The 27506-nt window shown below is 44.4% G+C and overlaps 1 protein-coding gene across 1 annotated transcript in view; it reads left to right on the top strand.

Moving 5' to 3' along the window:
• The window catches only part of fstl5 (follistatin-like 5), a gene marked incomplete at both ends in the record, with an annotated part of 190975 nt that overhangs the window by 124626 nt on the left and 38843 nt on the right, over nt 1-27506 (top strand). The window contains 3 exons of the mRNA XM_080008170.1: nt 2211-2377; nt 9067-9078; nt 13476-13596. Of these exons, the coding sequence (XP_079864296.1) occupies nt 2211-2377; nt 9067-9078; nt 13476-13596 (300 nt within the window). The remainder of the gene's footprint in view (nt 1-2210; nt 2378-9066; nt 9079-13475; nt 13597-27506) is intronic.

Raw genomic sequence — 27506 nt, 5'->3', positions numbered from 1 at the left:
ACCTACATATTTAGGGTTTCCTCAAGTTTAAAAGTATTGTTCATTTCTCACTTTTAAGTTGAAGAAACAAATGAAAGCCATTTCTTTTCACAAATTAAAGCAATTCTTTTCAAGCGGCACCAATGACAATTTCGACCATTTTTATTCTGTGTCCTTGTGTCAACTGACCATCAGTAGATTCTAAGTAAATCCTATCAGACAAATCCATTTACCACATTTCAGGTCCACTATAGCTCTATATTAGTTATCAAGTATTGGCTATTGCCAAAATGCAATCTATGCCCTGTACAGTGCTTTATGACTAAATTGCGTCACAATTGACTACTGTTTCCATTTGGTTAGGGATGGTGTTGAGAGTTTAAGCCGCTTTCTGTATTGTTTTCTGGCGTCGTATTTGCACAGACGTCTGATGGCGTCTGATCATCTTCTGCCACCGGCGGCTTCTAACAATCCCGTACGCGACGAATACTCCTGCATCTGATTTTCCCGCACTCTGCGTCGCTCTGATCTCCCCCCTTTCAAGACGGCGTTTGGATAACGAGCTGGGGTCGCAACGAGGTCAGGAAGCGCCGCGGATGAAGAGCAGCGTTCGAGGGCGTTTGGAGGTCGGGGTCCATACGGGTCCGGTGTAGGCCGACTCTAATTGACGCTGTGGTTTTCGCCTCTGGACTCTGGCGCGGCGGGAAGTCCGCTGTGCTGCGTCCTCGAACCTACGCTTCTTATCGGGTTTCCTGTGTTGTCCTCTGACAAACGGAGCCCCTGTTTCCTTTCACTCCGGTGCTCATTACCAATGAGGGGGAATTTGAAGGGTGGCCTCGCGCAGCGACTTGCGTTACATTACAGCCCATTCACGGCGTTCTGCTCATTGTCCAATTGGGGAATTGGATGCTGTGGCAGTTTCGCCTGCCACACATCCCCCAAGTGGTGTTTTCAGGGCCCTCCGGCACAGAGACATACGATGGGGTTAAGAAAACACAGTTTATTGCAGAGAGTGGGCTAGGTGGAACAAGCCCGGAGCAGATGGACAGCATGTCATGACAAGGGCTCAGCTTATGTGTGAGTGTGGGGATGGAGGTTTTACCTGTTTATCGTTAGACCAATCAACGAGTAACAGGTATACTGCCACACTGATCCTTGGCCCCCAATTACCTAGACCCAGGACATGCATTTTTTGATCAAATTTAACCAGGGCTATCCTTCCTGAACCCTCAAAACGACTTTTCAGAGCATATTTAGGCGGCCAGTGGGCCAAGAGGTATCTCCTGGCCCCCTAAGTCTCTACAGAATCAAATATGATTGATTGATTGATTGATTTTTTAATTATAGATGGTATATTTCGCTTGGTGGAACAGGGATTGGCTCAGGTTCCCTCACAGAATTCAGATCCGCCAGGTTAAACCCGTCCGATGAGCCCTCGCCGGAAACTCCTCATTCAGGAACCACTGACTGCCGCCGGTTTCCATCTCGGCATCATGAGACTTTCCCTCAGACTGTGTTCACTCAAAGCTGCGTTCCTTCCACTCATCAGCGGGCACCTAAACGCGCACTGACTCAGACCAACAGCTCACACCTGTCTCCCCACCTCAACAGCTGCTAAATAACACGCCGGTGGAATTCACACCTTCTAGGGCTTCATTAAAACACAACTTTGCGAACAGTGAGTTTCATAAATTCTTTGCCGTCACAAGGTAGAGCTTGCCAACTGAACCCGATGAGCTTCAGTTTGTTTGTGCCTTCAAGTTTGTTTTTCTAAGCATTTTGTCCCTGCTGCACATCTGGTAGCGGAGTGGTTCTGATTCTTTTCTTTAGTTTATTTTAGTATTCCGGATTCGTATTTCATTGCAGTTTATATGACTGTGCGGTCGAGTAATTTGATTGGACGGCAGTCGGTCTGTGATGATTTACAGCGATGATTAACTGGCGATCCGTGGATCCTGAGGGAACTATTTGTGAGACCGAGACTGTATAAATGTCAAAATAATCATGATGTCTTGTCTGAAATGACCAATAATGGATGAATACTCTTGTTTATGAAACTGGTGTATAAATGCTGATTATCTTTCAGACCACCTGCCAGATTTGCCCCCTCCATTATCCCTCCTTAACCGTGAAAGGCATAGTTCCACTGCTACTTAACCCCAACGTGTCACCATTTTAGACGTTCCCCACTCTGAAGGCCCAGCATGGCATGCTTGTCTCCTCCTGTGCAGAAGTGTTCCAGCTCTCACTCCCGGACGACCAGAGGGTGAGCGTCTCCACGGTGACGGTCGGACAGAGCGCCGTGATGACCTGCGGCATCGTCGGCGAGCAGAGGCCCCCCATCATGTGGCTCCGCAACAACCAGCTGCTCAACGCTCTCGACCTGGAGGACATCAGCGTAAGTAGATGGAGGAGTTTGCTGTGAAGCACTTTGAGAGCAGCGGTTTGGCACTTAGCCAGGAGGTCCGTGAAAAGTGTCTGGGGAAACGAAACAAAACCTTCGATAATATTTTTTGTGTCCGTTGAAGGTGTACATTTTTAAATGTTTAGAAATATACTATCTTTATGCAATGTATACATACATATATACTGTATTTATCTCCTTTTAGAGATGCAAATCCAGCCATGTGCACTTGCTCGCTACCTCACCACGCCTGTCTCTATCGTGTATTTCTCTTGATTTGTGTTCAAATACATATGTTTACGTTTATATTCTGTATTTTGAAATTGTGCAATATGAATATCTCTAATTCCCTCAAATGTTTTACCTAGTTGTGTGAGAATTAGGCCTATTATCTTATTCTTTTCTCCCATATAGGGATGAAAAAAGTTTGAGAACCCCTGGTCTGGAGAAAGGCTCTTTCAATGCATTTTTACTGTCGACTATAATGTGTTAACGGACTAGGTGCGGCGTGCTAAAATATACTAGAAATGAATCCGAGCCACACCCTCCATCAGCAAAACAGGTAAAATAAAATACATCTTCATGCAAATGGATCTAAGGTGGGTGGTTCAGTAGGTGTTAAACAACCATAAAATACCAAAAATACCATTTACTCAGCAGCAGAGACATTTTCCTCGTGATAACATTTTTTATATATTTTTATATTTTCTCTATTTTGGGTTTCGGAAACATATGACACTTTGTCATTAGATCTAAAAATCTCAGCTATCGTCAGGAAAATAGTGAGTAGTGTAACATATGCGTGTTGATGAGTGCACCGGCTAAAAGTCACTTTGACACCTCTCAACGACATCTTCCTTTAAAATAATGACTTAAAATGGCAAAATGCAGAACCTACAATACATTCAATACTCTACCTAACGCCCTGTGCATTTGTGTTAAAAGGTTTTATCTACACAGAACCTTCCGAAACCTTTCAAGGTTGCAAAGTGCTTCGCAAACCACTAAAGAAAAGTGATTTGAGGCCACAGCGATATATACACAGAGATAGATGATACACAATAAAATGAAATAAAATGCAATACAAAATGAGCAAATATCATGGCGCATGTGTGTGTGTGTGGGTACTTGCATTTGTGTGTGCGTGTGTGTGCATACGTGCATGTGTGTGTGTGTGTGTGTGTGTGTGTGTGTGCGTGTGAGTGTATGTGTGTGTGTGTGTGTGTGTGTGTGTGTATGTGTGTGTGTGTGTGTGCATGTGCAAGTGTGCATGTGTGTGTGTGTGTGTGTGTGTGCGTGCACTCTCCCAGACGGGCCCAAAGTGCCACTTTCATGCCACATCAAAGCAGCGGGGCCTTTGGGAGCCTCCTCTTCTCCCTCCCGGTGCCTCGGCGTTGACCTGATCCCGCTGCGGATAATCAAGTCCTCGTCGCCGCAGCTGTCAAAGGGAGATCCGCCGATGCCGCTCGCGTTGCATTAACTGTTGATAACGCTTGAAATGTGGAGGAGGTTCCCACCTGTCGGCAGTCCGCCTCCGCCGAAGCCGCCAGGTTCCCTGTTTCCGAATTGGGCACAAGAAAAACACAACCGTGATTCCAGGTGATTCCAGCACCGTCTGGGTGAGGGTTCTATTTGTTTTTTTTTTTATTTTAAATGACGTAGACGATTCACAATTTGCAATTGAAAAACTGAAAAAAAAAAAAACGAGGCTGAGGATGCTGGGTCCGACGGGGGGGTTTCAAAGGAACAACAAAAACAAATCTCAACGAATGGAGTCAGATCATCCCTCTTGAACGGGCTCCGCATCTCAGGTGGATTTGTGTGAGATAAAGAACGCGCGTCGGCGCCGGCTTTGATCTGCTTCTCATTTATTTTTCGGAGGTCCGTTTCGCCGCTCGTAGTATTTCCCTCGTTTCATCTCCGTGTTCTTGCCCGAAGACACGGGGGCGGGGGCGGGAGCGGGGGAAGCGGAGGCCTGCACCTCCGCGCGGCACGTGGCTCTTCCTTCCGATGTGTTTCAAATCATTCGGGGTCAATTGGAAACTTGGAGTCAGACTCCAAGCCGGCGTCGGTATGCGTTTTGAAGCCGGATCATCCCCAAAAACAGTCGTTTTAGAACGTGTGGTCTTCGGTCTGTGAAACCCAAGACTCTGGAATATTTTTTTTGATAATAATATAAGTAATAATAATGAGATTATTTTAATGACGGCGCTAAATCAGAAATCTCCAAAACCTTGAAGGCGCCTTTATAAATGTTTTATTTGTGAATGACTTGTGTTCTGATTCCTGCAGTTCCTGCGTCTGAGCTTCACGGGTGCAGTGGCCACAGTTAAATCAGAACCAACCCTGTAACATTTACGACGGGCGAGTGCTCCAGAAAGCACACCGCCTCAAATATTACCAATGATGACCTCATCTGGTCTGGATCTTTATTCATCTGGGTGGCATTTTTAGCCATCCCAGGTCGTTGCTGAGCATGCCGACTTCTTACTTTTCTCATTGTTTTTTTTTTTATTTGTTTCTTCGCGTCTTTGCTGTTTATTGCTGTTTTTTATGGGTCTGACTGCGTTTTTACGGTTTTCCCTGTATTAGTGGTGTTGTTGTTTCCATTGACCCAGACGAGGAGCCCGCCGGACGGACAATATGAGATCAAATATAATAAGACTATATTAATCCCCGTGGGGAAATAAAGATAAAATAAAATTCAATAAAGACTTCAAAATGATTCTCCATCATCTCCAGAACGGAGAGGGAGTGACCTCGCCCTAATTAATATTCATGACCTGACGGTTAAGTGTCAACCTTGCTTGCCAGCCAATTCCAGGTTAATTACAGGGGGTGGGCGTGGCTTCTTCAGTTGATTATTCGATCTGATTGGTTGTATGTAAACGAGTGTACCTGACATCCTGAGATTCTTGGGGGGAGTTCTGTTAGAAAAGACAAATGAAAATACCAGTTCCAACCTGTTGTACATCAGGGGTTTTTTTCAAATTGAGGAGACGCAACAAAATGCAGGATGGGTAAAGTTATAAATGATGTCCAAAACCCCGGTGTTTCAATTTCGGCCCCGACTTTAAAGCATCTGATTTTTAATGAGAGTTGAGTTTGGTCCACGGTGATAAAGTAACAATTCACTCTGGTTTATTTTTAATTACCTGCCCCCCGGTTTCTAAAGTGCACACCGTGGCAGCTGTCAGATAAACTGCCATGAAACGCGTTGTTCTCTGTTGCTCCTTTCGCTTCTCAGGTGTTTCACTTCCCGCAGCAGCGGCAGCAGCAGCAGCAGCAGCAGCGGCGGTGGCGGCGGCGTTCGAAAGAACAGACAAAAGCATCAGTTTTAAACAAAATGTCTGATTCAAAATGTGACTCAAACCTCATATAAGTCATCTGTTGTCAAAAAGCAGCGTTGGAATAAGATGAGATAAAACTGTATAACTCCCCCGAGGGAAATTCAGGAAAATATTCAAGTTTGAATATTTTATCTTACCTTATTATAATGCGACCTTCTCTTTTTTTTCGATGTGTGTTCATTAGAGCATTCTGTCGGCAGTAGATGCTCTTAAAGTAGACGAGCTGATCGCCTTATGAATAACTAAAACGGCGATCGGCGACAATCGAGCCCCCTAGAGGAAGCCAGAGCAACTACAACAACCCCTCCTCCACGACCCCGATCTGAATCCGACCGCCCCAGAAAAGTCCAACCGCTTCAAGTTAAAAGGCGATGTTCCCTTTGAAAGCGGTTTTAAGCGCACACACGGACAGAATCACACAGGTTTTAGGGACACGCCTTTCGCTTGTTCGCCTCAGAACCCGATGGGAGCTTCACGTCTCCGCAGCCATCGAGGCCTCGTCCACACGTCAATGGATGATTATAAAAAATAAAGAAATAAATAAAAAAAACGCATTATTCCCCTCCATTAAAAAGAAAAAAATCTGTCCACACCAACGGTTGTTGTAGCAAATCTCTCCATCCACATGGGAATTTAAAATGCATGAGCCCCCCAGGCCAGTAGGGGGCGATAACATGTCACAAAACCCGACGTCAAACACCACAGCAGAACATACAACGTACTGAGCTTCTTCTTCTAACGTGAACACGTAATTATACCGAACGGTGCTCATCACGCCGGACTGAAACAAACTGGGCGTCGGCCGTCGCTCTGAGTTTCCCGACGCGGGTCGAGGTGCTGACGTCAGCGTTTTCAAGAAGCTCTGTTCCACCTTCTCCACGCCAATACACGGAAAAACAAGAGCTTGGAAAAACCCCCACCCCGGAAGGCCCTTTTCTATAAGCCCAGTTTCCAGTTCCTGAGTCGCCGCCTGTTTTGGGGCGGGGCCAAAATGAAACCACAACCTGCTCACTCTCACACCGGACCTCGCGCCCGCGTTTGCTCGCTGACAACTCGGAGGTGAGCGGCTCCACATGAACTGTGAGTCACGTGGCGTGGGCCCCGTGAGGCTGAATCCACATTTATTCCCATCCAGCCGACTCTCCACCAATCGCCGCGTCTCCTTCCAGGGAGGAGAGTGGATTTAGTGATGCACCTTCCGTCCACAGGCTAGCGTGAAATTACCTTGCCGGAAATTTGGGGGATACGTGCCGGCTGGTAGTATTGGAAGTATCCCCTGCCGGGTCCTGTTTAGCACCATGTCCCAGGGAGGACGCGTGGAGCTTTAGGCTCTAATCCTCCGCCCTCCCCCCCGACACCCTCCTCATTGGGGGTTTAGAACGCAGCTATTTCGGAGGGGTTTTTTTGACATTCAGACTCAGTGAATCGCACATTAATCCCAGTGGTCTGATGCGCTCCCAGTGTACGACAGGCTCCATCTCCGTTTTGACAAAGTAGCTTCCAGCATTTGCACGGTGTTGACAGTTGCTGGTTGTTGCACCATTGTGGCTGTAGGGGTTCGATTCCTCCAAGCGCTAAACAGCCGTCTGTGTTTGTACTTGGCGCCTTTAATTCCTGCATGTGTGTATCTGAGGTGTGTGTGTGTGTGTGTGTGTGCGTGTGTGTGTGTGCGTGTGTTGGCGGTGTTGCACAAAAATTTAATTTTATATTATATAAAAGAAACAATATTTACATTATATTATTATTAATTTATAATATTAATATAACTGATATTATGATTATTGTTATTTCCTGAAAATGTTTTGAATTTCACAGACTCCTGGAGTGAATTTGGCTATTATTATTATTATTATTATTATTATTATTATTATTATTAATAATAATAATAACAATAATAATAATAATAATAATAATAATAATAATAATAATAATAATGATAATAAAAACCTTCCTTTGTAAAGCCACTTTCATACACAACATGTGGCTCAAAGTGCTTCATATAAAACCTACAAAATCAAGCTAAATAAAAAACCCATTCAAACGTGAAACCAATTGCAGCAGCAGTTTGAAGCGTGAAGCCCGACAGTGAGATCAGGAGAGACAGGATGTTCCCTCGTCCCCTAAAAAAAAGAGAAGGAGGCCGATGACTATTTCCATCCCCCACGATGAGCGCTGCTCCGCTGCAATGTGGGATTACTCCGTTAAAATGCTGCGTACGCCACACAAAGCTCTTCGTGATTATCCATAATGTCCACACAAGGCCGGGATCAATATTCCACCCCCCTGCCCCCCACATCCCCCGAGGTGGAAATAACTAGCGCCCCTGCTCCGATTTTTTTATTTTTTCCAATGGAAAGATGGATGAAGATGTGGGATGTGCCGTGCTACGCGGCTGCATCAACACCCCGGGTCACGTGCTTATCAGTGGGAGTGGTAGGAGCGATGCAGGGATGGTTCTGTGTGGATGAGGTCGTCAGACTGTTATCTCTTATTATAATATGTCTCAGTTTGCTCTAAGATAATAGTCTAGACCAGTGTTTCTCAAATGGGGGTACTTGTACTCCTCGGGGTACTTTGCGGTACTGCAGAGGGTACTCCGAAATAAAAATAAAAATGTTAAAAGATATTGGTTATATACAGCATAATGTTAAAAAAATACACATACCATGCACATACAGTTCATAATTTATGTTCATTTTTATGTGTTTTTCTTCCAAGGCCAGTGAAGGGGGTTCTCAGCTGGAAAAGGATCTGAGACTGGGTACCCTACAGAATTTTTTTGAGAACCACTGGTCTAGACAGTTGCTTTTTTTTTTAAAACTATGGGTCATATGCAAGCAGTCTGCTTTCTATGCTTATTTCTATGCATCTCTTCTCTTAAAGGGATACTCCACTTTTTGGAAGAAATAAAAAAGAAAGTTTCCAAAAAAAATACGAACAAACAAACTTTTTTGTTCGGACGAGAAGGTCAATACCAATTTCATCGCTGTGTGTCCAGAACCAAGATGTTGACCTCAATGCATGCTGACGGTGTTAGCGCAATGCAAGGCCGCGGGTGGGATCAACTAGCGTAGCTCCCGTGAAATTAAGGAAATACACCTTCCAGCATCTCCCGGAAAGGTGCATCACCTAGATACAAAACTCAGCTTTTGAGATTCCGGAAGTTCTCGGTGTTGGACACACAGGCATGAGATTGGTGTTGAGACTCTCTTGTATAACTGGGTAAGATAGACAAATCCAAGTGAATTTGCCTCCCAAAAATGGAGTATCCATTTATTGGAGGACCGGAACTCACCTCCTTACTGTCTCACCTTTCCTCTTCCTCCGCAACAGATTCCCTCTCAGGTAGGTTTTTAGTCAAACTGGAATCAACTAAACTGTCATTTCACCATGTTTTGTGCCATTGACAGTGAGCCCGCAAAGCTAGTGAGCCCCAAAAGATAATATAAGAAAGAGAAAGATTTTGTTGAATTATAAAACTGTGAAAAAAAAAAAAATGTTCCTTGAAAAAAATCCATCAATCTTAACCGTAATCTGTCTTTATTGGCCATGCAAGTGTGCTTACACGTACAAGGATTTTGACTCCGGTTGTCAGTAACTCTCAGTTTCGTACAGAACGAAGAAAAGCTCAATTTAAGTCAAGTCAAGTTCATTTATACGGTCCAACCCTCAGTCACTGTAGAGTCTCCAAGGGCGTCACAAACCCACGTTTCACAGAGAAATCAATGGCATCCCCCGGTCTGAACCCTCATCCGAGCAAAGGAAAAACTCCCAGAAAGACCTTTTGGGGAAAAAGGAAGAAACCTTGAGAAGGGACAGAAGGAGGAATCCCAACCCCTTCCAGGAAGACTAGGCTGCAGAAGATGCCGAGTGGCCAGCGATAATAATAATACAATATGACAAATCATAGGTTATTGTATTTCTATACCATGCAGTGTTAAAGCTCGACAGTATGAGTCTATTTTCTGGAGCGCCGCAGGTCGATGCCTCCAGGAAAGTTGTCCTCACCGAGCGGCACCCTCCACATCTGGAAGGGGTCCGGACCGGTCTCCCTCCGCGGCCCCACGGCCACAGCAACGGCCTCCTCACGTTCGGAATCCAGACGTCCGATCTGTTATGTAGGACTGGATGTTCATTTCCCTTCATTTCACGCCTGAAACATCCGTTTACTCCCTCCAGAGCACATGGGAGGTGGAGTGCAGAGAGGACTGCGGCGCGCCACTCCCCCGCCGGTCTCGGCGTCCCTCCACTCCCCCTCTCCCCTCTTACCACCTGCTAGAGATGGAGAGGGAGCTTAGTCCCTGAGTAGCTATAAGCTCCAAGTAGCTTCAAGAAAAATATATCCTACAACCATAACCGGAGCGACAATTAATTCAAATGTGGGCGGCCGGGGGGGTTTGCTTGTTAGCGTCCTTCCAGCGCTGACCCGTGCTTCACCTCCACCCGCCGTCCTCTGCACCGCCCCGCAGCCTGCCGAGTGCCACGAGAAGCCGCGGTGGCAGCAACAGCACGGCGCGGGGGTCGAAGGCGTGTTCCACATCTCCAAGTTCCATTCCTCCCATGCATTCATTTTTCATCCATAAAAGGCGACACAATACGCTCCGAGCCCACGGGGGCCAGAACGCGCCATCGATTTCCCCCTCATATCGCCCGGCGGAGGAGGCGGAGGAGGCGGAGGATCCATTCAGCCCGAGCCGCTCGCCGGGGGCCCTGGTGTACGATCGCCGCACCCGGGGGACTGATGCACACGCTGATGTACCTGACAACATGGCGGCGGCCTCTACGGGTCCGTCTGCAGAAAGCAGAATTACACAATGTTAAACAGTGCTGTTTCTACTTCAGCAAAAAGATTATAAGTCGTTGCTCTTAAATGGAAGAATTAAAGAATTAAAAGTAATAGATTACAGTGCTTGTCCCATCCAGTGCCCTGATATAACAGAGTCTATCAGACTTCATAAAGTATGACTGCACCTTGTTTCTGCAGATGATGCTCATGCTCGTGCAGAAAACAATAGAATAGGTCTTGTCATGTGCAAGGATACACAAATATAAGTATAAATCCCGATTTAAGACAAAAAACAAATAAAGGAGGCGTAGCTGGCGGAGCTTGCTCTGTCAGACGACTCGACGGCGCCACGCACTTCCACGCCCTCATGGGTCGGACTGTTTAAGTGGCAGATTCCTCTTGTCCATCAGAACTAAAGTAAGTCACTGTTTTAGAAATAATGTTAAATAGAGAAAAAAGTACAAATTTAAAGTCTCTGAAACGGAATATAATTCAGTAAGTACGGATACTTGAAAAAATCACTTAAGTACAGAAATAAAGTACTTGTGTGTTGAGGCTGCTCAGATTCATAGTTTTTTTTCGTCACAAGTCACATAAATAGTTGTATGTGTGGTGAAGGGCAAGAAAACATGAGGAAATATGATTTCAATAATGAGCAACATCTGATAAAATAACACTTTAAATGTGTGTGTTAAATTGATAAAATAATAAATAAAATACGAATATATAATAATAATAATAATAATAATAATAATAATAATAATAATTATAATAATAATTATAATAAAATGCATATGTTAAATTAATCCTAGGTGGAAAGGCTGTGTGCAGCAGAAAACCCCAAATCTGACAACCGCTGTATTCTAAACAGATGTTTGTCCAGATGTGCCCCGTGGAAGCATAAATATACCTCATCAAGTTCGCCCAGAGAAGCCTCGGTATTAAGGCTGCTCCTTTATCCTTGAAAAACAACAAAAAAAAAAAGACAAAAAACAAAAGGAAAACGCTCCGAGGATTTAGAATTTGGGATTTAAGACGATAACGATGTGACACGCCGGAGAGGACAACAAACTTGAATAAAGGGCCCTAACGAAGGAGAGCGGAGGCACGTTCACGCCTCGTGAAGCAGCAAAACCTGCGATTAGTGGAGAGGCTCCGTGTTCGGGAAATTCCCCTGGAAGAGCCGCGTTCACCTGCACGGCGGGGCGGCGGGGATTTGCGTCTCGCCGGATGGGAACGACAAACAAACCAAACACTCCTTCACAGGCTCATTAGCTTTGGGAACTTCTATCAGTTTTGTCGCTGTGTTATTTATTCTTCTGTCTTTATTCCATTTTATTTGTGTGTGTCTGGGATCCTTTTTTTTTTTTTTTTTTTTTTTTTTCTCCTCGCTTTCTTTATTGTTCACGGAGCTTCATCATTATGCCACCGCAGCATGAATTAATTAGGTTTCCTTTGGCGTTGCCAGGAAAGGGTTTCAGGTTAATCACAAAACGTTGCCTTTGCTTGAACAAGACCACGGGAGAGTTGGAGTTGGAGTTTTGTTTGTGTTTTTGAGGTTTTTTTGTGGCATGACAACGCACAAAGCATCTAAATGCCTCCGTCCAGGACCTTTCCATTCTGATCATTTGCAGATGCATTGACGTTCAAGCGGATTCCTTATATTCAGCAGCACGTTAGAAACGAGTGTTGTTTTGTTTTTTTTCCTCCATCCTTGGAGTTGTATTTGCATGAGCGGAAGCCTCCCAACGAGAGGCCATCTTTCTTTCTCCTTCTTTGCTTCGACAATGTACGTTTTTCACCCTCCGCCGCACCCAAGCACTTTATCTTTCCGCCAAGATGGAGCCAGGTTATTATTGCTCCATCGCTGAATGTTTCCGTGGAACAATGTCTGTCCTCTCATGTGCATGCCGCCCGCCGCCCGCCGCCCGCCGTCCGCCGCCCGCTGCCCACCGCCCGCACCTTTAAGCGCTTATCAACAGCCGCTCACGACTTCACGCCGTCTCCGCCGACAGAGTGGCTCCGATAACTCTTTCTCTCTCCGTCAGTCGTGACGCGGCGATAACCGACGCCGCTGTCAGATTTGGATCAGGTGCAATGTGTGTGTTGGAGAACACTCCACATTATACGCAAACCCCGCGCCGAGCGCCACATCAAACCTGTCAGGCATGATGGTGGTGGATCAGGAGCAGAGGCGGGATTCGGCATCGTCTGATGTTTTCAGGGGGAAATTCCACCACGAAAACGCGCGGCGGTGTAAAAAGGCGCGGAGCCAGGTGACGGTGTCAGGTCCAACATGTGTGTTATCTGTGCATCCGGGTTAAAAGCTCAGCTGAAAACAAGTGAAACCCGACAACCGTGATTGCAGTCAAGAGCGTGAATGTCCGCTCTTTTACTTCTCGCTTTCGATACCGGTCGACCCGCAGTGAACTCCACCAATTAGATCGCGTCCCCCCGTCACCGTTCCTCTCGGGGGCAAAGTCTCAGCCGCGTACCCCCTGTCCTGCTCTTTTATGAGTGAGATATATCGACGGGAAGCGTCGTGCCGCATTTCATGTTTGGGGATCGGACGTTGCGCTCCAAAGCACTTCGGAGCCGCCGAGAGGGCTCGTGGGAAATGGTGTCACAAGATGATGCAAAGTCATGGAGCTTGCTTCCTGTTTGTGTCGGAAGCTAAATGGCAGTGTTTTGGCCGTCAGAGCAGAGGAAATAAGAACAATGACATCATGTTTTGGGTGGAATTTCCCTTTATTGTTTAGAAATTGGCATCTGGCGCGTCACCTCTAAAATTCAAATATAAAACAAAAAGAGGAGTAACAAGATTATGAACAACAGATGGATAGATGGATGGATGGATGGATGGATGGATGGATGGATGGATGGATGGATGGATGGATGGATGGATGGATGGGTGGATGATTGAATGAGGTCATTGAAACTTTTTCTCCTCCATCAGGATTTTGGGGACGACGGCTCTCTGTACATCACTAAAGTCACGACGAGTCACATGGGAAACTACAGCTGCTACGCCGAGGGAAACAGGAAGCTGGTGCAGACACATACACTGCAGGTCCATGGTGAGACGCACCCACACACACACACACACACACACACACACACACACAGACACACACACACACACACACACACACACACAGACACACTGTAAGTCCACGGTGACACACACACACACACACACACACACACACACACACACACACACACGTACTGCAGGTCCACGCTGAGACACACACACACTGCAGGTCCACGCTGAGACATACAAACACACCCTCTGCAGGTTACCATTAAACATGTTATTTTTATGTCATTCAAAGAATGTGGTGCATACACAGTTTGGTGAAGTACACACAGCTTCACATTTAGATTCTGTGAACGTCTGTTAAAACTACCAGACAGTTACGAATTAAATTCAGGTAGGATTCTTCAGTTACAAGAAATAAATGGAGAATTAATTCTCTTTCTAAGCTTTCTTTTTTGTCCCGCTGTGATGATTTTTGTTGTCTTATTTTTTTCCCCTGGAACGGCAGCAGCATAACGAATAACCCAGATCCATTTCTCTGCAGGCAGCAAAACTCGGTATAACACCTGTCAACAACGCTTTGAGATAAAAGAACTAAACATTTTCCTACATTTAACTGGCATTTGGATTGTTTTGCGTTTCAGTCCAGATCTGGACTTTCAGGCCTTGTCCACAACGTACAGTATATGGATCTTTCGCAAAACGCAAAAAATGATTGAAAACGCTCACATAATCACCGCGTGTCATGACATTTCACTGCATATATGTATGACCGTATGTATATGTATGTGACAAATAACCTCTTGAACTTGAACTTCAACATAAACAGGCCAGCCCAGTAGGGGGCGAACATTTGTCATAAAACTCGATGGAACACCACAGAAGAACATTGGGAGCGTGCAGCGTGTCGGGCTTCTTCATAATATTCAGATGCAACACTGTACGGAAGCCGTCCTTAAAGATGGAGCGACTTTTAAGCTGACCACACGTAAGCAAACTGGGCATTGGCCATCGCTCGTCGGTTCCCGACGCAGGTCGAGGTGCTGAAACTGAGTTTTGAAAAACCTCCACCCTGGAAGGCCCTTTTTCCGAAGGCTTTGTTCCCAGTTCCTAAAACACTGATTGTGGGCGAGGCCAAAACGCAGAAAAAATACAACGTTTTCAAAAATATCCTTATAGGTGTGGATAGGGCCTGAGTAGCGGTGGTGTAGTGCACGCAGTAGACACACACACACACACACACACACACACACACACATACTGTAAGCTCACGCACACTTCACCGTTGTCCCGCCAGTGTGGGATTCGTTCACACAGCCACTATGCCGACGTCATCGCCATCCTAAAATAGACAATGTCTGTGAAAATACCAGGAGTAGTTTCCTGCCCTGCTGCCCAAGTGGAGGGGAGAGGGAACGCCGCTTTTGGGCATTTTCGGTGTCGTGAAAATAGTACCTGTCATCAAACCGGAGAATTTCAAACAGTCATAGAGAGAAGGCGCGTCTTTGAAATGTTGGGACGGTGCATCGTGACAGCTGCTTTCTGTCCAAAGCTAAAATAGCAAAAGTTTACGAGAGTAGAGAGGCCATAAAAAAAAACAGCTTTACACGGTGAAAACTCCCTCTCCCACACTCTCCGTTTTCACCGAAAGCTGTTTAACTCCAGGTAGAATCACACAGTAAATCCTCGCAGCGGGAGCTTCTAAAAGCACGGTTAGTGTCCTCATCCACGCAGGAAGCTTTGCATTTACGTCGGCGCAGAGAGCAATTAACGCGCTTTATCAAGTGGTATATTGCGTAAGAAGGATTTCAATGACAGCTTAGGGAATTACATTTAAAAACCGCTGGAAGAGAAGGAAGAGGGGATTGCAGCACCAGAGATCTGAGTCTGATCCCCGCCCCGGGTCCCACGTAGGACGGAGCTTTTTTCCTATTTGGGAGTGAACCCGAGTGTGTGACCTTGGCATGGACAGGGTGGTCAGCTGGTCCAGCTCTCAGGATGCACATTTGTGCTCGGTCATTAAGTCAGAACCCAACCATGAGCCACTTTACTTCAGAAAATGAACAGTGCCGTAGTGGACGATGCTTTGTTGGACGGTCAAAAAACTAAACAAACAAAATGTGCAATGACTGCTAAAAAAACCCCAGAAATAAATCAAAATCCATTAATTTTGTGATTTTGAGTCAGCCGTGTGGATTTGCTAACCAGCACAACCCAGATGAATAAAATCATCAGCTGGGAAAGTTTATTATTAGTTGCAGTAGTATTAGAAGCATGTACAGTATAAACACATATACACATTGTTAAATAAAATAAGCACTACAGCTTTATAATCCCTGGGGGGAAATTAAGGAATTCCGGACCCCGAGATGTATTTGATCAATCTTTAAATCCCTTTCTGGAGGTGGGGGTCGGGTTTTCTCCCCTTTGAGCTGCAGTGTGATCCATGCCGCGAAGCAGACCCGGCGCTTTGATCAGCCCATGTCCCAGAAGGACCCTGGGCTTCATTAGCGCTTTTGTGGAGAGTGAACCTGCGTGCGCATTATTCCGTGAGAGTTTATTGACGGTCCCAATCAGCTTTGTGCCGCCCTTGGCGTGCCAGGTCGGCAAACAGCCACCGGTTGTTTAATAAGTTGTGGTATAATATCTCGGCGCCAGCTCGCGAGGTCCTTTTTGTGCTTTGGCATGCGGGGTAATCAAACCATTGTTTAAATAAATCAATGAGAGCACGAAAAATCTCATTTTTTCCCCCTCGCACCCCGCAGTCAGTAATTTTATCTTTTAAAGATGATTAGTGACTGCTGGCTTTCACGGTCCATTATCTTTGTCACGCAATTGTTGCCCTTTATCTTATCTTCTTTGAATAATTTTCATTAATCTGTTTCCATACAAAAACAATATTCTTCGGGGTGATTATTGTCCCAATAAATCACCGGCTCTGCCTCTGAATGGGGCCCCGGTGAACGCAGACCAGTTCCACCTTCCACAGCCGGCGATCCCTTCTCGCAGTCACCAAGTTGAAATCCAATACCTTCTCCCCAGCTCATAATTCAGCACAGGGTATGAGGAGTGCAGGTAGTCAAACAAAGTGATCGTGAAGGCGATCCATTAGAGGTAAAGGTGATAAGCGACGCTGGCAGACCTTCAGGTTGGACTTAGGCAGCCGCTCGCTGCCTAGGTACAATTCCCATACAAATCACCGAAACAACTTTTTGACTTTCAGCACGCATTCACATGTTTATTTTCTGGTAGTCAGCGGTGGAAAGTAATGAAGTATATTCAGTTATGAAGACTGTTAGACTTTTACTCCGTCGCATTTCACAGCAAATATCTATTCTTTTTCACGACGTTTTAAACATAGTCACATTACGTTAGTTTAAAATGATATCAGGATTTATAATTATATTCCGCTGCGTGGTCGGTGAGATAAACCTTTGCTTTCGGGAACAAACAAACCTTCGCTCTGTTAACAAGAACAAGATGTATTTTGCAAAATAGGAGAGTAATACAGTGATACGCTCTGAAACAGTGATACAGTTGTTTCTCTCCTTACCTCTGTCCGGAGGGATTTCTCATGCTCTCTAAATGGGCGTCGTCTTGTGACCACGCCCCCGGTCGCATGTCTCGTTCTTCATACAATGACACGTAGTTATAGTCCAAGAGCAAAGCTCTTTAGAACCCATGTTAAGCAAACTCATGCACTTTGCGTCGGGCGATATTGATATTGTCCGGTGTTGTTGGTTTTTCCTCCTGCACTCTGGTACTAAGTTCCGTTTAAAACTAACTTTTAGGTTGAAAACAACACGTAAGCATGTGTCAGCATTTTCCCTTCTGAGTGCAGTACATTACTTATAGAAATATTTTAATTTGCCATCACAATATATTTGTAAATGACTCCTAAACTATTTAATTGTAAATTGTGATCTGATGTGCATGAGCCCTCATCTAAAGAAAAACTAAAATATTTCATATTGTTGTCACCTGCGTACTTCATGCTGTAATTGGCTACGGCAATAATGCCATAAACGGCACCAGAATAAAAGCACAGATATTTGATAACTCAGTTGGCCCCGTGGGCTCTTTATTCTATCGAAGCATTAGTGGTGGGTGAGGGCTTGGTGGGCTTGGTGAGGGGCGGGTGGTCACAGGCGCTGTCCATGGTGCTGGGGAGGTAGATGAGCCTCCTGTCAGTCTGCTGGGGCCATGCAGCTGGAGGCTGCTGGGCTGTCATCACACATATTTTGCCATCTGCTGACAGGTACTTTAACTAGTATTTTATTTACTTCAAGTACCGAACGAGAGTGCTTGAGAGCAAGTGCTTACTGTAGCTACTATCTATCTATCTATCCATCTATCTATCTATCTATCTATCTATCTATCTATCTATCCATCTATCCATCTATCTATCTATCTATCTATCTATCTATCCATCTATCTATCTATCTATCTATCTATCTATCCATCTATCTATCTATCTATCTATCTATCTATCCATCTATCCATCTATCTATCTATCTATCTATCTATCTATCTATCTATCTATCTATCTATCTATCTATCTATCTATCTATCTATCCATCTATCTATCTATCTATCCATCTATCCATCTATCTATCTATCTATCTATCTATCTATCTATCTATCTATCTATCTATCTATCTATCTATCTATCTATCTGTCTGTCTATCTGTCTGTCTGTCTGTCTGTCTGTCTGTCTGTCTGTGTATCCCACAAATTTCCATCATCTCTTCGATCTCTTCATATTGTAATTCCCCTTTTTTCATGCCTAGCTCCAAACGTAAGCGTGAAATTATACAATTAAAACAGGAACATATGATTTAAAAAAAAACCATGTAATAACAGCAACAACAAAAATTTGTATTCCTTAGCATAATAGAAAGCTGACTGGAGGGTGCACAAACACAGCGTCAGTGAATTTCTTTCTTTCTTCCTTTGACTGCGTCTGAAATTCCGTAGCTGCCGTTTGAATTACGTTGACATGTGTAAAGAGTCGCGGCTCTTCCTGGTGTGTTTACTGGTAACGCACTGGACCAAACTGGAGGGCTTGTTTAGTTCTAACTGGAGCGGCTGTGCTCAGGTGACACGCTTTCAGATCTGTTCGTAGTGTGTTTGTTGTTATTATTCCTGCAGAGTTACCTGTTTCTGTATGCATGCATGGTGTGTGTGTGTGTGTGTGTGTGTGTGTGTGTGTGTGTGTGTGTGTGTGTGTGTGTGTGTGTGTGTGTGTGTGTGTGTGCATGTGTGTACCTGCTTCTGTGTGAGTGTACGTGCTTCTGTGTGGATGCACGTTTTTTATGCTTGTGTTTTAACTGTGGCCGGCATTCCTCAACGTCTCTGGCTGCTGTTTTTCTCTCTTTTTTTTTTGTCAGGACCGAAGCCACAAGTTCAATTTGATTGAAGAGCTGTAACAAGTCTGCCAGGCTTAGCTGGAAATCACCCAATAGTGTGACGGCAAAATTGGCTCCTGCCAGTCCTGCGTGTATGTGTGTGTGTTTGTTTGTGTGCAGGTGTGTGCCATGCCCCGTCTCCTTCCTGTGCTGATGGGAGGCCCGCTGGGTGATTGGCGGCCGTCTGGGGAGCTCCATGATGGAGCTGTCAGCCGGGCTGCGTCCCGGCCGTTCCGCCTCTCCCATCTCGCCTCCCATTTAGAGTGGGAAAGCGTAAAAATCCCGCCTTTCCACGCATTCCTTTCATTTCCCCATCCAACCGACGGGGCGGCGGAGGAGGAATTAATGACTTGACGCAGCAGTCCTGCTTACAGATGCACACGTTGTAGGTATAAATGCGACATTTAGGGCGTGCCGGCTACGGAGGGAGGGAACATCTCCCATTTTAATGGGGAAAAAAGGGAAAGTTGCTCGGAATGAGAAAAAGAATGCAGGGAGATAGATTTTTCTCTGTGGCTAATAAGGCCCCTGGGAGTCCAGTGCAAAATAGGAAACTTAGTTAATTAGGAGCGGAGGTGCAGACTTTAGAGCTTTAAAAGTTGTGTAGGACCCTTGTCGACTCCAGCGGTATTAACCACACAAAACACACAATACACAAAATCATTGCACAATGCTCTCAAATGTGAGAGCAATACAATTTAAAATGATTTCAACATTTTGACTTAAATGTGAAAAGGGACTGAAAAAACAGGCTTTGTTTTGCGGGATAGGTTGAACGTTTTTCCACCCAGACCATATTAAAATGATGGTTCCCATCATACCGCTCTGCTGCAGCCTCTCACTGTGCTTAAAGGTCAAATGTTTGAGCCTTAAAAAACAGGTTGAATCTTACAATATTATCAGACTTCATATATTATACTGAAAAATAATTGGCTGCAATTTATCAGGATTTTTGGGGTTTTATTGACTCTTTTGCACTTCAGCTCATTTGGCTCCATCCGCCCATCCTCCATCCTTCAGACTAGAAAATGGAAGTTGTGTTACTTCCTCCTGTAAACCTGCTGCAGCTGTGTACACTCTGGATGTACTGCAGCAATCACAAAGACTAGTTTTAGATATATATATATATATATATATATATGTTTTAATGTTAGAAATATTGATCTCAGATATCAGATCAATATTTGAATTGATTGTGGTTTGAAAACATAGCAAATCCTATCCTTTAAATGTGCTAGTATTGTGGTATTACATTTAGTATTGTTATTGTTGGATGTAAAGCTGTTGTAATCCCCTGAGAGTAATTCTCTTGTTGACAATGAAATCCTTTTTACTTGGGATTTGGTGGAATACTTGGTAAGTGATGGTACTTGATGGTACTTGAGCAGACTCAGTACTCTCAGCCTATGCACGTACACATACACACTCTCTCTCTCACTCTCTCTTTCTCTCTCTCTCTCTCTCTCTCTCTCTCTCTCTCTCGCACACACATACGCACGCACACGCGCATACACACACACACACACACACACACACACACACACACACACACACACACACACACACACACACGCACACACACACCCTCTCTCATCTCCCGTCTATAAGGCTGCTATACCTGCCTTGATTGGATCATAGCCAAGGTCATTTGGCGGAGAGTAGCCACCAGTTTAATCATCTCAAATCACAGAACCCTTTCACACTGAGGTTTTTCGACAGGGACAGAACCATTTCAGCCATTTTCCAAATCAGTCTTGATGGCTTCAAATAGAATTGCTCTCAGTGTCCTGACTCACTATGGACTAGACTCACGATGGTCATTGTTTCATTAATCTTACTGGATCTCATAACATCGATCCGCACAATAAAACACACAAAGCATTCCATGTAATACAATTCTTCACTCAATATATTGTATTCTAAATAGTACATTGTTCGTAGTTTGTGTTGCTCAGTGAAAAAAACATGCTTTTCATTTCATTCTAAGCTCAACTTCCAGCTTAATAATTACTGTATTCGGGTGAGATGTTTGTGAAAATGATCATGTGGACGTCCACTAAGCGCTGGTGGAATATGTAGTTAATTAAGGTCAAAGTCACTTTATACTGACAGAAAAATCTGCATTTTCCTGCTCATCGTTGAATACAGGGCAAAAGTACATAGAAAAATATCAGGAGACAAAATATCTCCAATATAAATGTAAGAAATGTAGGAATGAACAACAAAATAGTACTTAACGAAAACGAAAATGAACAGACAATCAGAATAATGCACTTTAATGCCTTTTTTTTGTAAATGCAATATAAGAAAATAGTACATCAATAAGATCATTGAATCACAAACATTTACGCTGTATATTTGATCTACGAGTCATCAAATAAACATCAAAAATAATATTATAAGATAATAATAATAATAATAATAATAATAATAATAATAACCTTAATTTGTGTAGCACCCTTCATACGCAACTCAAGAAGGCTGTCATATAGTAACAATAATAATATAATAGATAATAATGAAGCAAATAATAACGCAAGCAAAACAAATTCATTTACAAAGTAGAATAATAAAATGATTAAAATAATGAAATTCATTAAAAAACAAAGTAAGAATAAGCGCTCCTCAGCAAATTATTTTCCCATGTCTATGGAGTCTTGGAGTTTACTATAATGGCAACCAAAATAAGATAATGAAAATGAAAATGAAGCCCTTAGTCAGCTGATTCTCCTTGCGTGAGGATTTTCATCACGCTGTGTGTTCAGTGGCGTCGAGATGTATTAGAAACTAGGAACATTTAAAAAGTCCAGCAGCGGGAGGTTTTTACAACATTTTAACATCTATATTGTGTAACTGCATAGAGGTTCTCAACGGGGGACCCTGAATGCAGCAATTCTCAAGACAGAGAGATAGAGAAAGACCACCCCCCCCCCCTCTCTCTCTCTCTCTCACTCTCTCTGTCTTCTCTTCACTCCAGGACTACAAATCACAAAGTCATCCATAGCGTCCTCTGTGCAGAAACTCTGAGATGCCGTCATTCCTTTTCCAATATGCTGTTTTAAAGCACGATAGCGCGGCGGCGAACGGGGAAGCTGGGAGGGGGTGTTTTCGGCTCAGATGCTCAAATTCTGTCGTTCCTCTGACACCCACTGACATCAGGAAAACATAAGTCGAATCGAGCTTGCTTGCTAAGGTGACACAGCCGAAATAAGAAATGGCATGGACAAGCTATATCGACTTGGTCCCCAAAGGGGTTGCAGGGGGTCCGCAACAAAATTATTTTATATTCATATTTTTAGCAAATATATTTATAGTTTATTGTGGTGTCGGGGTGGTGTGGTTTGAGCAGCCACACCTGGGTCTAGGTACAGTAATTGGGGACTCAGGATCAGTGTGGCTGTACACCTGTTGCTCCTTAGAGTAATCAAGGAGCAACAGCTTTCAACGTTTATATACTTTCATTTTCTTATTGGATCAATTTATTTCTGTTTCAGCGGAGGGTTAAATCACATGGCAGTTTATTATAGGCTATAGATATACAGTATGCACTTTTGGGTCCCTTAAGTTTGGGAACACCTGATCTAGTTATTAAAAATGTCGTGAAGAGAAAAGGTACGAGAGATGTCGTCTCTCAGTGTAATGTGGGACGTCGTTAGGATGATTTGTGGGAATCGTAGTTAAGTCAACAGCGCGGTACCTGACCCCGAGGGACCCTCGCCACGCCACGTCACCCTGTTCATCAAGCCTGGACCAGTTAAATGTTTCATTTCAGCCCCCTTATTTGACGCCAACCTCCAATATGTTGAGGCAATGATCCAATTTCTCGTTTGGGAATCATTAAAGTTTGGATGTGATCATCTTATCCTAAAATAAAAATAGATAGCGTAGTTCCGGCCTTCCTATTTAAAGTTAATTTAAAACAGATTTGCACGTCCGCTCGGATCAGCCTCGTGCTGGCTTTCGGATGTTTTTGGAGAACCGGAACTTGACTGGTTTTGTTCGCCCCGGGTCCCCGGTCTCGCTGACGCACAGAACCGACCTCCAACCCGGGAGCAGACCCACAGACCTTCCCAGCCCAGAACGATCGGTCCACACGTTCAGGCAGTGTGACACAACGCACTCAAAATGTTTGTTGCGGCGGAGCAAAGATCAAACCAATTCAAGTTTATTCATAGAGCACTTTGAAAAAAAACCTAAAACAAAACCAGTCGGATGGCAAAAGCAAAAGCCAGTGACAGGGATAAAAGCATGCACACAGAACAGCAAATCACAGTGTGTGTGTGTGTGTGTGTGTGTGTGTGTGTGTGTGCGTGTGCCTGTGCATGTGCCTGCAAAGAATGACAGATGGAAACAGAGAGAGCGAGACAAAGAGTTAAATAGGGCTTAGACTCAAAATCACATTTTCTTCACAATCTATGGTTTTTCTCGTGATCCATTTTTAACAATATTATCAAATGACTGTACCACAGTCAACGACGTGAACATGTGAAATCTAAAGTCAAAAATATCGAGCTTCATGGCAGCCGCTTCCATGGTTTTAGCAAATACAACTAATAACAAGGTGTTATGGTCTGAGAAGGTGTTGATCCTTTAAATTTATAATGCAAAAATCCTGATTGGTTGGATTTCTTTGGCCCCGCCCACACAGCTGAGCGTACCGCCCTCTCACCTCCGTGACTGGGACTGGTTTGGGACGAGTTCTTCGATCCGCCAGCCACACTCATCCAGCAGAACTCCCACGCCCACTTCCTGAGCATTTTCTCAATGAGGTTGAGGAGGTGGGAGAAACGGAGGCCTCCCCGTTTCCGAGGCGATTGGAATACGGATAAAGTGAATCGTTCAGGATGAGGCGTCGGACATTGTGGACTCTCAGGCCCAGTCTCATGAGGTCATCATCAAAACGTGACGCTTATGCTTAAAAAAATGTTCCTTGTTATGAAGAATACATTTTTACATTGATATACTGTAATTGGTTAGTGGTTCTCAATATGGGGTCCAGAGGCCCCTCAGGGGTCCTTTAAGAGGTTCCAGAGGGTCCCCAGAAAATGTAGTAATACTGTCGTTCAACTTCAGCATGGTTTCATTAAAAAGACGTTAGCACCATTAGAGAATGTACAAGAATAATTTCACTGTTATCTTGAACCGCGTTCCAAATTATTATGCAAATTGGATTTAAGGGTAAAAATTACATTTTTTGTTTTTCGATTAAACTCATGGATGGTATTGTATCTCAGGGCTCTTTGGATCATTGAAATCTATCTCAGACACTTGTGATAATTAGTTTAACAGGTGAGCCCGATTAAAGGAAAGCTACTTATTTATTAAGGAGGCCACAGTTTTCAAGCAATATGGGAAAGAAAAAGGATCTCTCTGCTGCCGAAAAGCGTCAAATCGTGCAACGCCTTGGACAAGGTATGAAAACATTAGATATTTCACAAAAACTTAAGCGTGATCATCGTACTGTGAAGAGATTTGTGGCTGATTCAGAGCACAGACGGGTTGGTGCAGATAAAGGCATAATGAGGAAGGTTTCTGCCAGACAACTTCATGGGATTAAGAGAGCAGCTGCTAAAATGCCGTTACAAAGCAGCAAACAGGTATTTGAAGCTGCTGGTGCCTCTGGAGTCCCGTGAACCTCAAGGTGTAGGATCCTCCAGAGGCTTGCAGTTGTGCATAAACCTACTATTGGGCCGCACCTGAACCAATGCTCACAAGCAGAAACGGTTGCAGTGGGCCCCGAAATACATGAAGACTCATTTTCAAACAGTCTTGTTTACTGATGAGTGCCCGTGCAACCCTGGATGGTCCAGATGGATGGAGTAGTGGATGGTTGGTGGATGGCCACCATGTCCCAACAAGACTGCAACATCAGCAAGGAGGTGGAGGAGTCATGTTTTGGGAATCATGGGGAGAGAGCTGGTAGGGCCCTTTAGGGTCCCTGAAGGAGGGTCCCTGACCACTTTCTTCCATGGTACAAAAAGAAGAACCGTGCCTTCCGTAGCAAAATCATCTTCATGCCTGACAATGCTCCATCTCATGCTGCAAAGAATACCTCTGTGTCATTGGCTGCTATGGGCATAAAAGGAAAGAAACTCATGGTGAACCCCCCATCCTCCCCTGACCTCCACCCTATTGAGAACCTTTGGAGCATCCTCAAGCAAAAGATCTATGAGGGTGGGAGGCAGTTTGCATCAAAACAGCAGCTCTGGGAGGCTGTTCTGATATCCTGCAAAGAAATTCAAGCAGAAACTCTCCAAAAACTCAGAGGTTCAATGGATGCAAGAATTGTGAAGGTGATATCAAAGAAGGGCTCCTATGTTAACGTGTAACTTGGCCTGTTAAGATGTTTTTGATTGAAATAGCTTTTGATTTCAGTCAATATGACCCCCTAATGCTGCACATTCAACAAAAGACCATTTTCAGTTCTTTACAACCGTTAAAATGTTTTGAAACTCTGTTGTGCATGTTTATTTGGAACAGTGCCTTTTGAGTTTTTTATTTTTGAAAAAAATCATTATCATTATCATTGGGATCATCATCATCGTTATCATTGGGAGGTTTGTTCAATAACCTTCGAATTATACCCTAACGGTTGATGACTTGAAAATTATGCTGATTGTCATTTGCATCGACTATTTAGGAAAATCGGAGAAAAAAATCATTTGCATAATAATTTGGAACGCGGTTTATAGTACAGACAAATGTGGAATTTTGGACAAAATCACATCTAACAATAAAATCTATTCTTAGTCTTCGGGCTCCCAGAGACGAAATCTTATGAAATGGGGTCCGTGGCCGAATGCATATCAAATTGAGGGCCAGTCAAATAAATGGATGTTTATGTGCAGTATTTATATAAAAAATATATAAACACTATATAATTACATTCATTATTTGACATTTATACGTTTTTCCATCCTCAAGGGGGATTGAGGGTTTTTTTTTTATACCGTCCTTTATTTTCCATGTATTAATCAGCGCGCAGGGCTCCAAATGGGGGGAGACACTATCACTGTTCTGGTAAATCATCCCTGGTGCCATCGCAGCTGCTCTCCGCTCCACCGTACTGGCAGTCGCTCCGAGAAGCCAGATGGCCATGACAGCCGAGCCATCGCCCTCCACTCACCTGGATGAGTGTGTGTGTGTGTGTGTGTGTGTGTGTGTGTGTGTGTGTGTGTGTGTATGCATGTGCGTGTGCGTGGACACGGCGGCGGGGGCAGGAAACGCTCCCTCTCCAACATGTCGATCGTGTTTTCCCCTGCCGAGACGCTGGCGCTGGACCTCATCTGGCGTCGGACGTCGGACCCCGTCCGGCGTCGGACCCTGTCCGGCGTCGGCCCCCCGTCGGGCTCAGTGAAGCCTCGATGGAGCGTGGTTTGGGGTCTCGGTTTGAAGCCGAACAGGACGTTTGTTGCTGTATTTAAAGGAGATCCTTTCATGCTCCTTTTCAACAAGTTAACTAACACAGGTCTCTGAGGTCCCAAAAACTTGCCTTTTGCCAAAAATACCACTCAGACATATGTATTCTAGCCATTCTAACATGCCTCAATACTATCCTGTTCCAAAACGGGCTGTTTTTTGTGGGAGGCGCCTCCCTCCCGAGGCCCCTACCGTAGTTCTGTGAGCCAATGGGGTTTGAGCTTTGCCTCGGGTTACGTTGTATTTAGTCTGTAAACTTTCACTGTTTTCACCCAACAGTTTGAACCACTTTGAGGCGAGAAACAGTCAATCCCACTGCTGAATCTTCACTCATACCAAATCCACGAGGCCTCGTTTGAAAGTTCGTTCCGAGTTTTGTTTTCCGTGCTCCAGGCTTGTGGGAGACACGGAGACCGCGCCGCGACGCCCCGCGACTCTCGCACTCGGGGATTTTTAGTTTCATGTAAACGTCGGAAAATATAAAATAAAATAAAAATATGCGATTACAATAAAAACACAATAACAGTACACAATAAATGTACAACACACTTGAGCGGTTTTGTTTGGAGAAGCGCACGGCGGTTCGGGCGCCGCAGCCTACAGACTACCTACAGCATTTTTATTAATACTTACATTTCCATCATCTGCAATCTCTTCAGTTGGTGTTTATTCTTGTTTCTTTAATAGGTTTGTTTGTTTGCTGAGTTACTCAGATGTGGGGGGGCGGTTCTAATTCCACAGCGTCTGGATGTGATATCTGAGCGGCTCCTTTTAAGACGCGTTTTTCTGAAATAGGCCGTTCACTGGGTCGTCTTTTTTAAACCGTGTGCGTGTGTGTGTGTTAGCAGTTACATCAAAGACCCAAACGTATTTGCACAAGCACTGAAAGCATCTCTACTTAATTAAGCGTATTAAGGTTGAGGGCTCGGACCGGGGAGGGCTGTTGATTTCTACGTCAAACGTGGGTCAGTGAAGCCCTGTGAGACTCTACTGTGATTAAGGGTTTCATGAATAAACCTTGACAAGTACATAGGGATTCCAGAGACCTTCCACTTTTACTCCACTTAATTTCAATGCAAATATCTCATTTCCTATACATTCAAGCTTTAGTATTACATAA

Source organism: Zeus faber (genome assembly GCF_960531495.2).
Source record: "Zeus faber genome assembly, chromosome: 10".
NCBI classification, from domain to species: domain Eukaryota; kingdom Metazoa; phylum Chordata; class Actinopteri; order Zeiformes; family Zeidae; genus Zeus; species Zeus faber.
The sequence above is the reverse complement of the archived record's forward strand: the minus strand, read 5'-3'. Positions and strand labels throughout refer to the sequence as shown.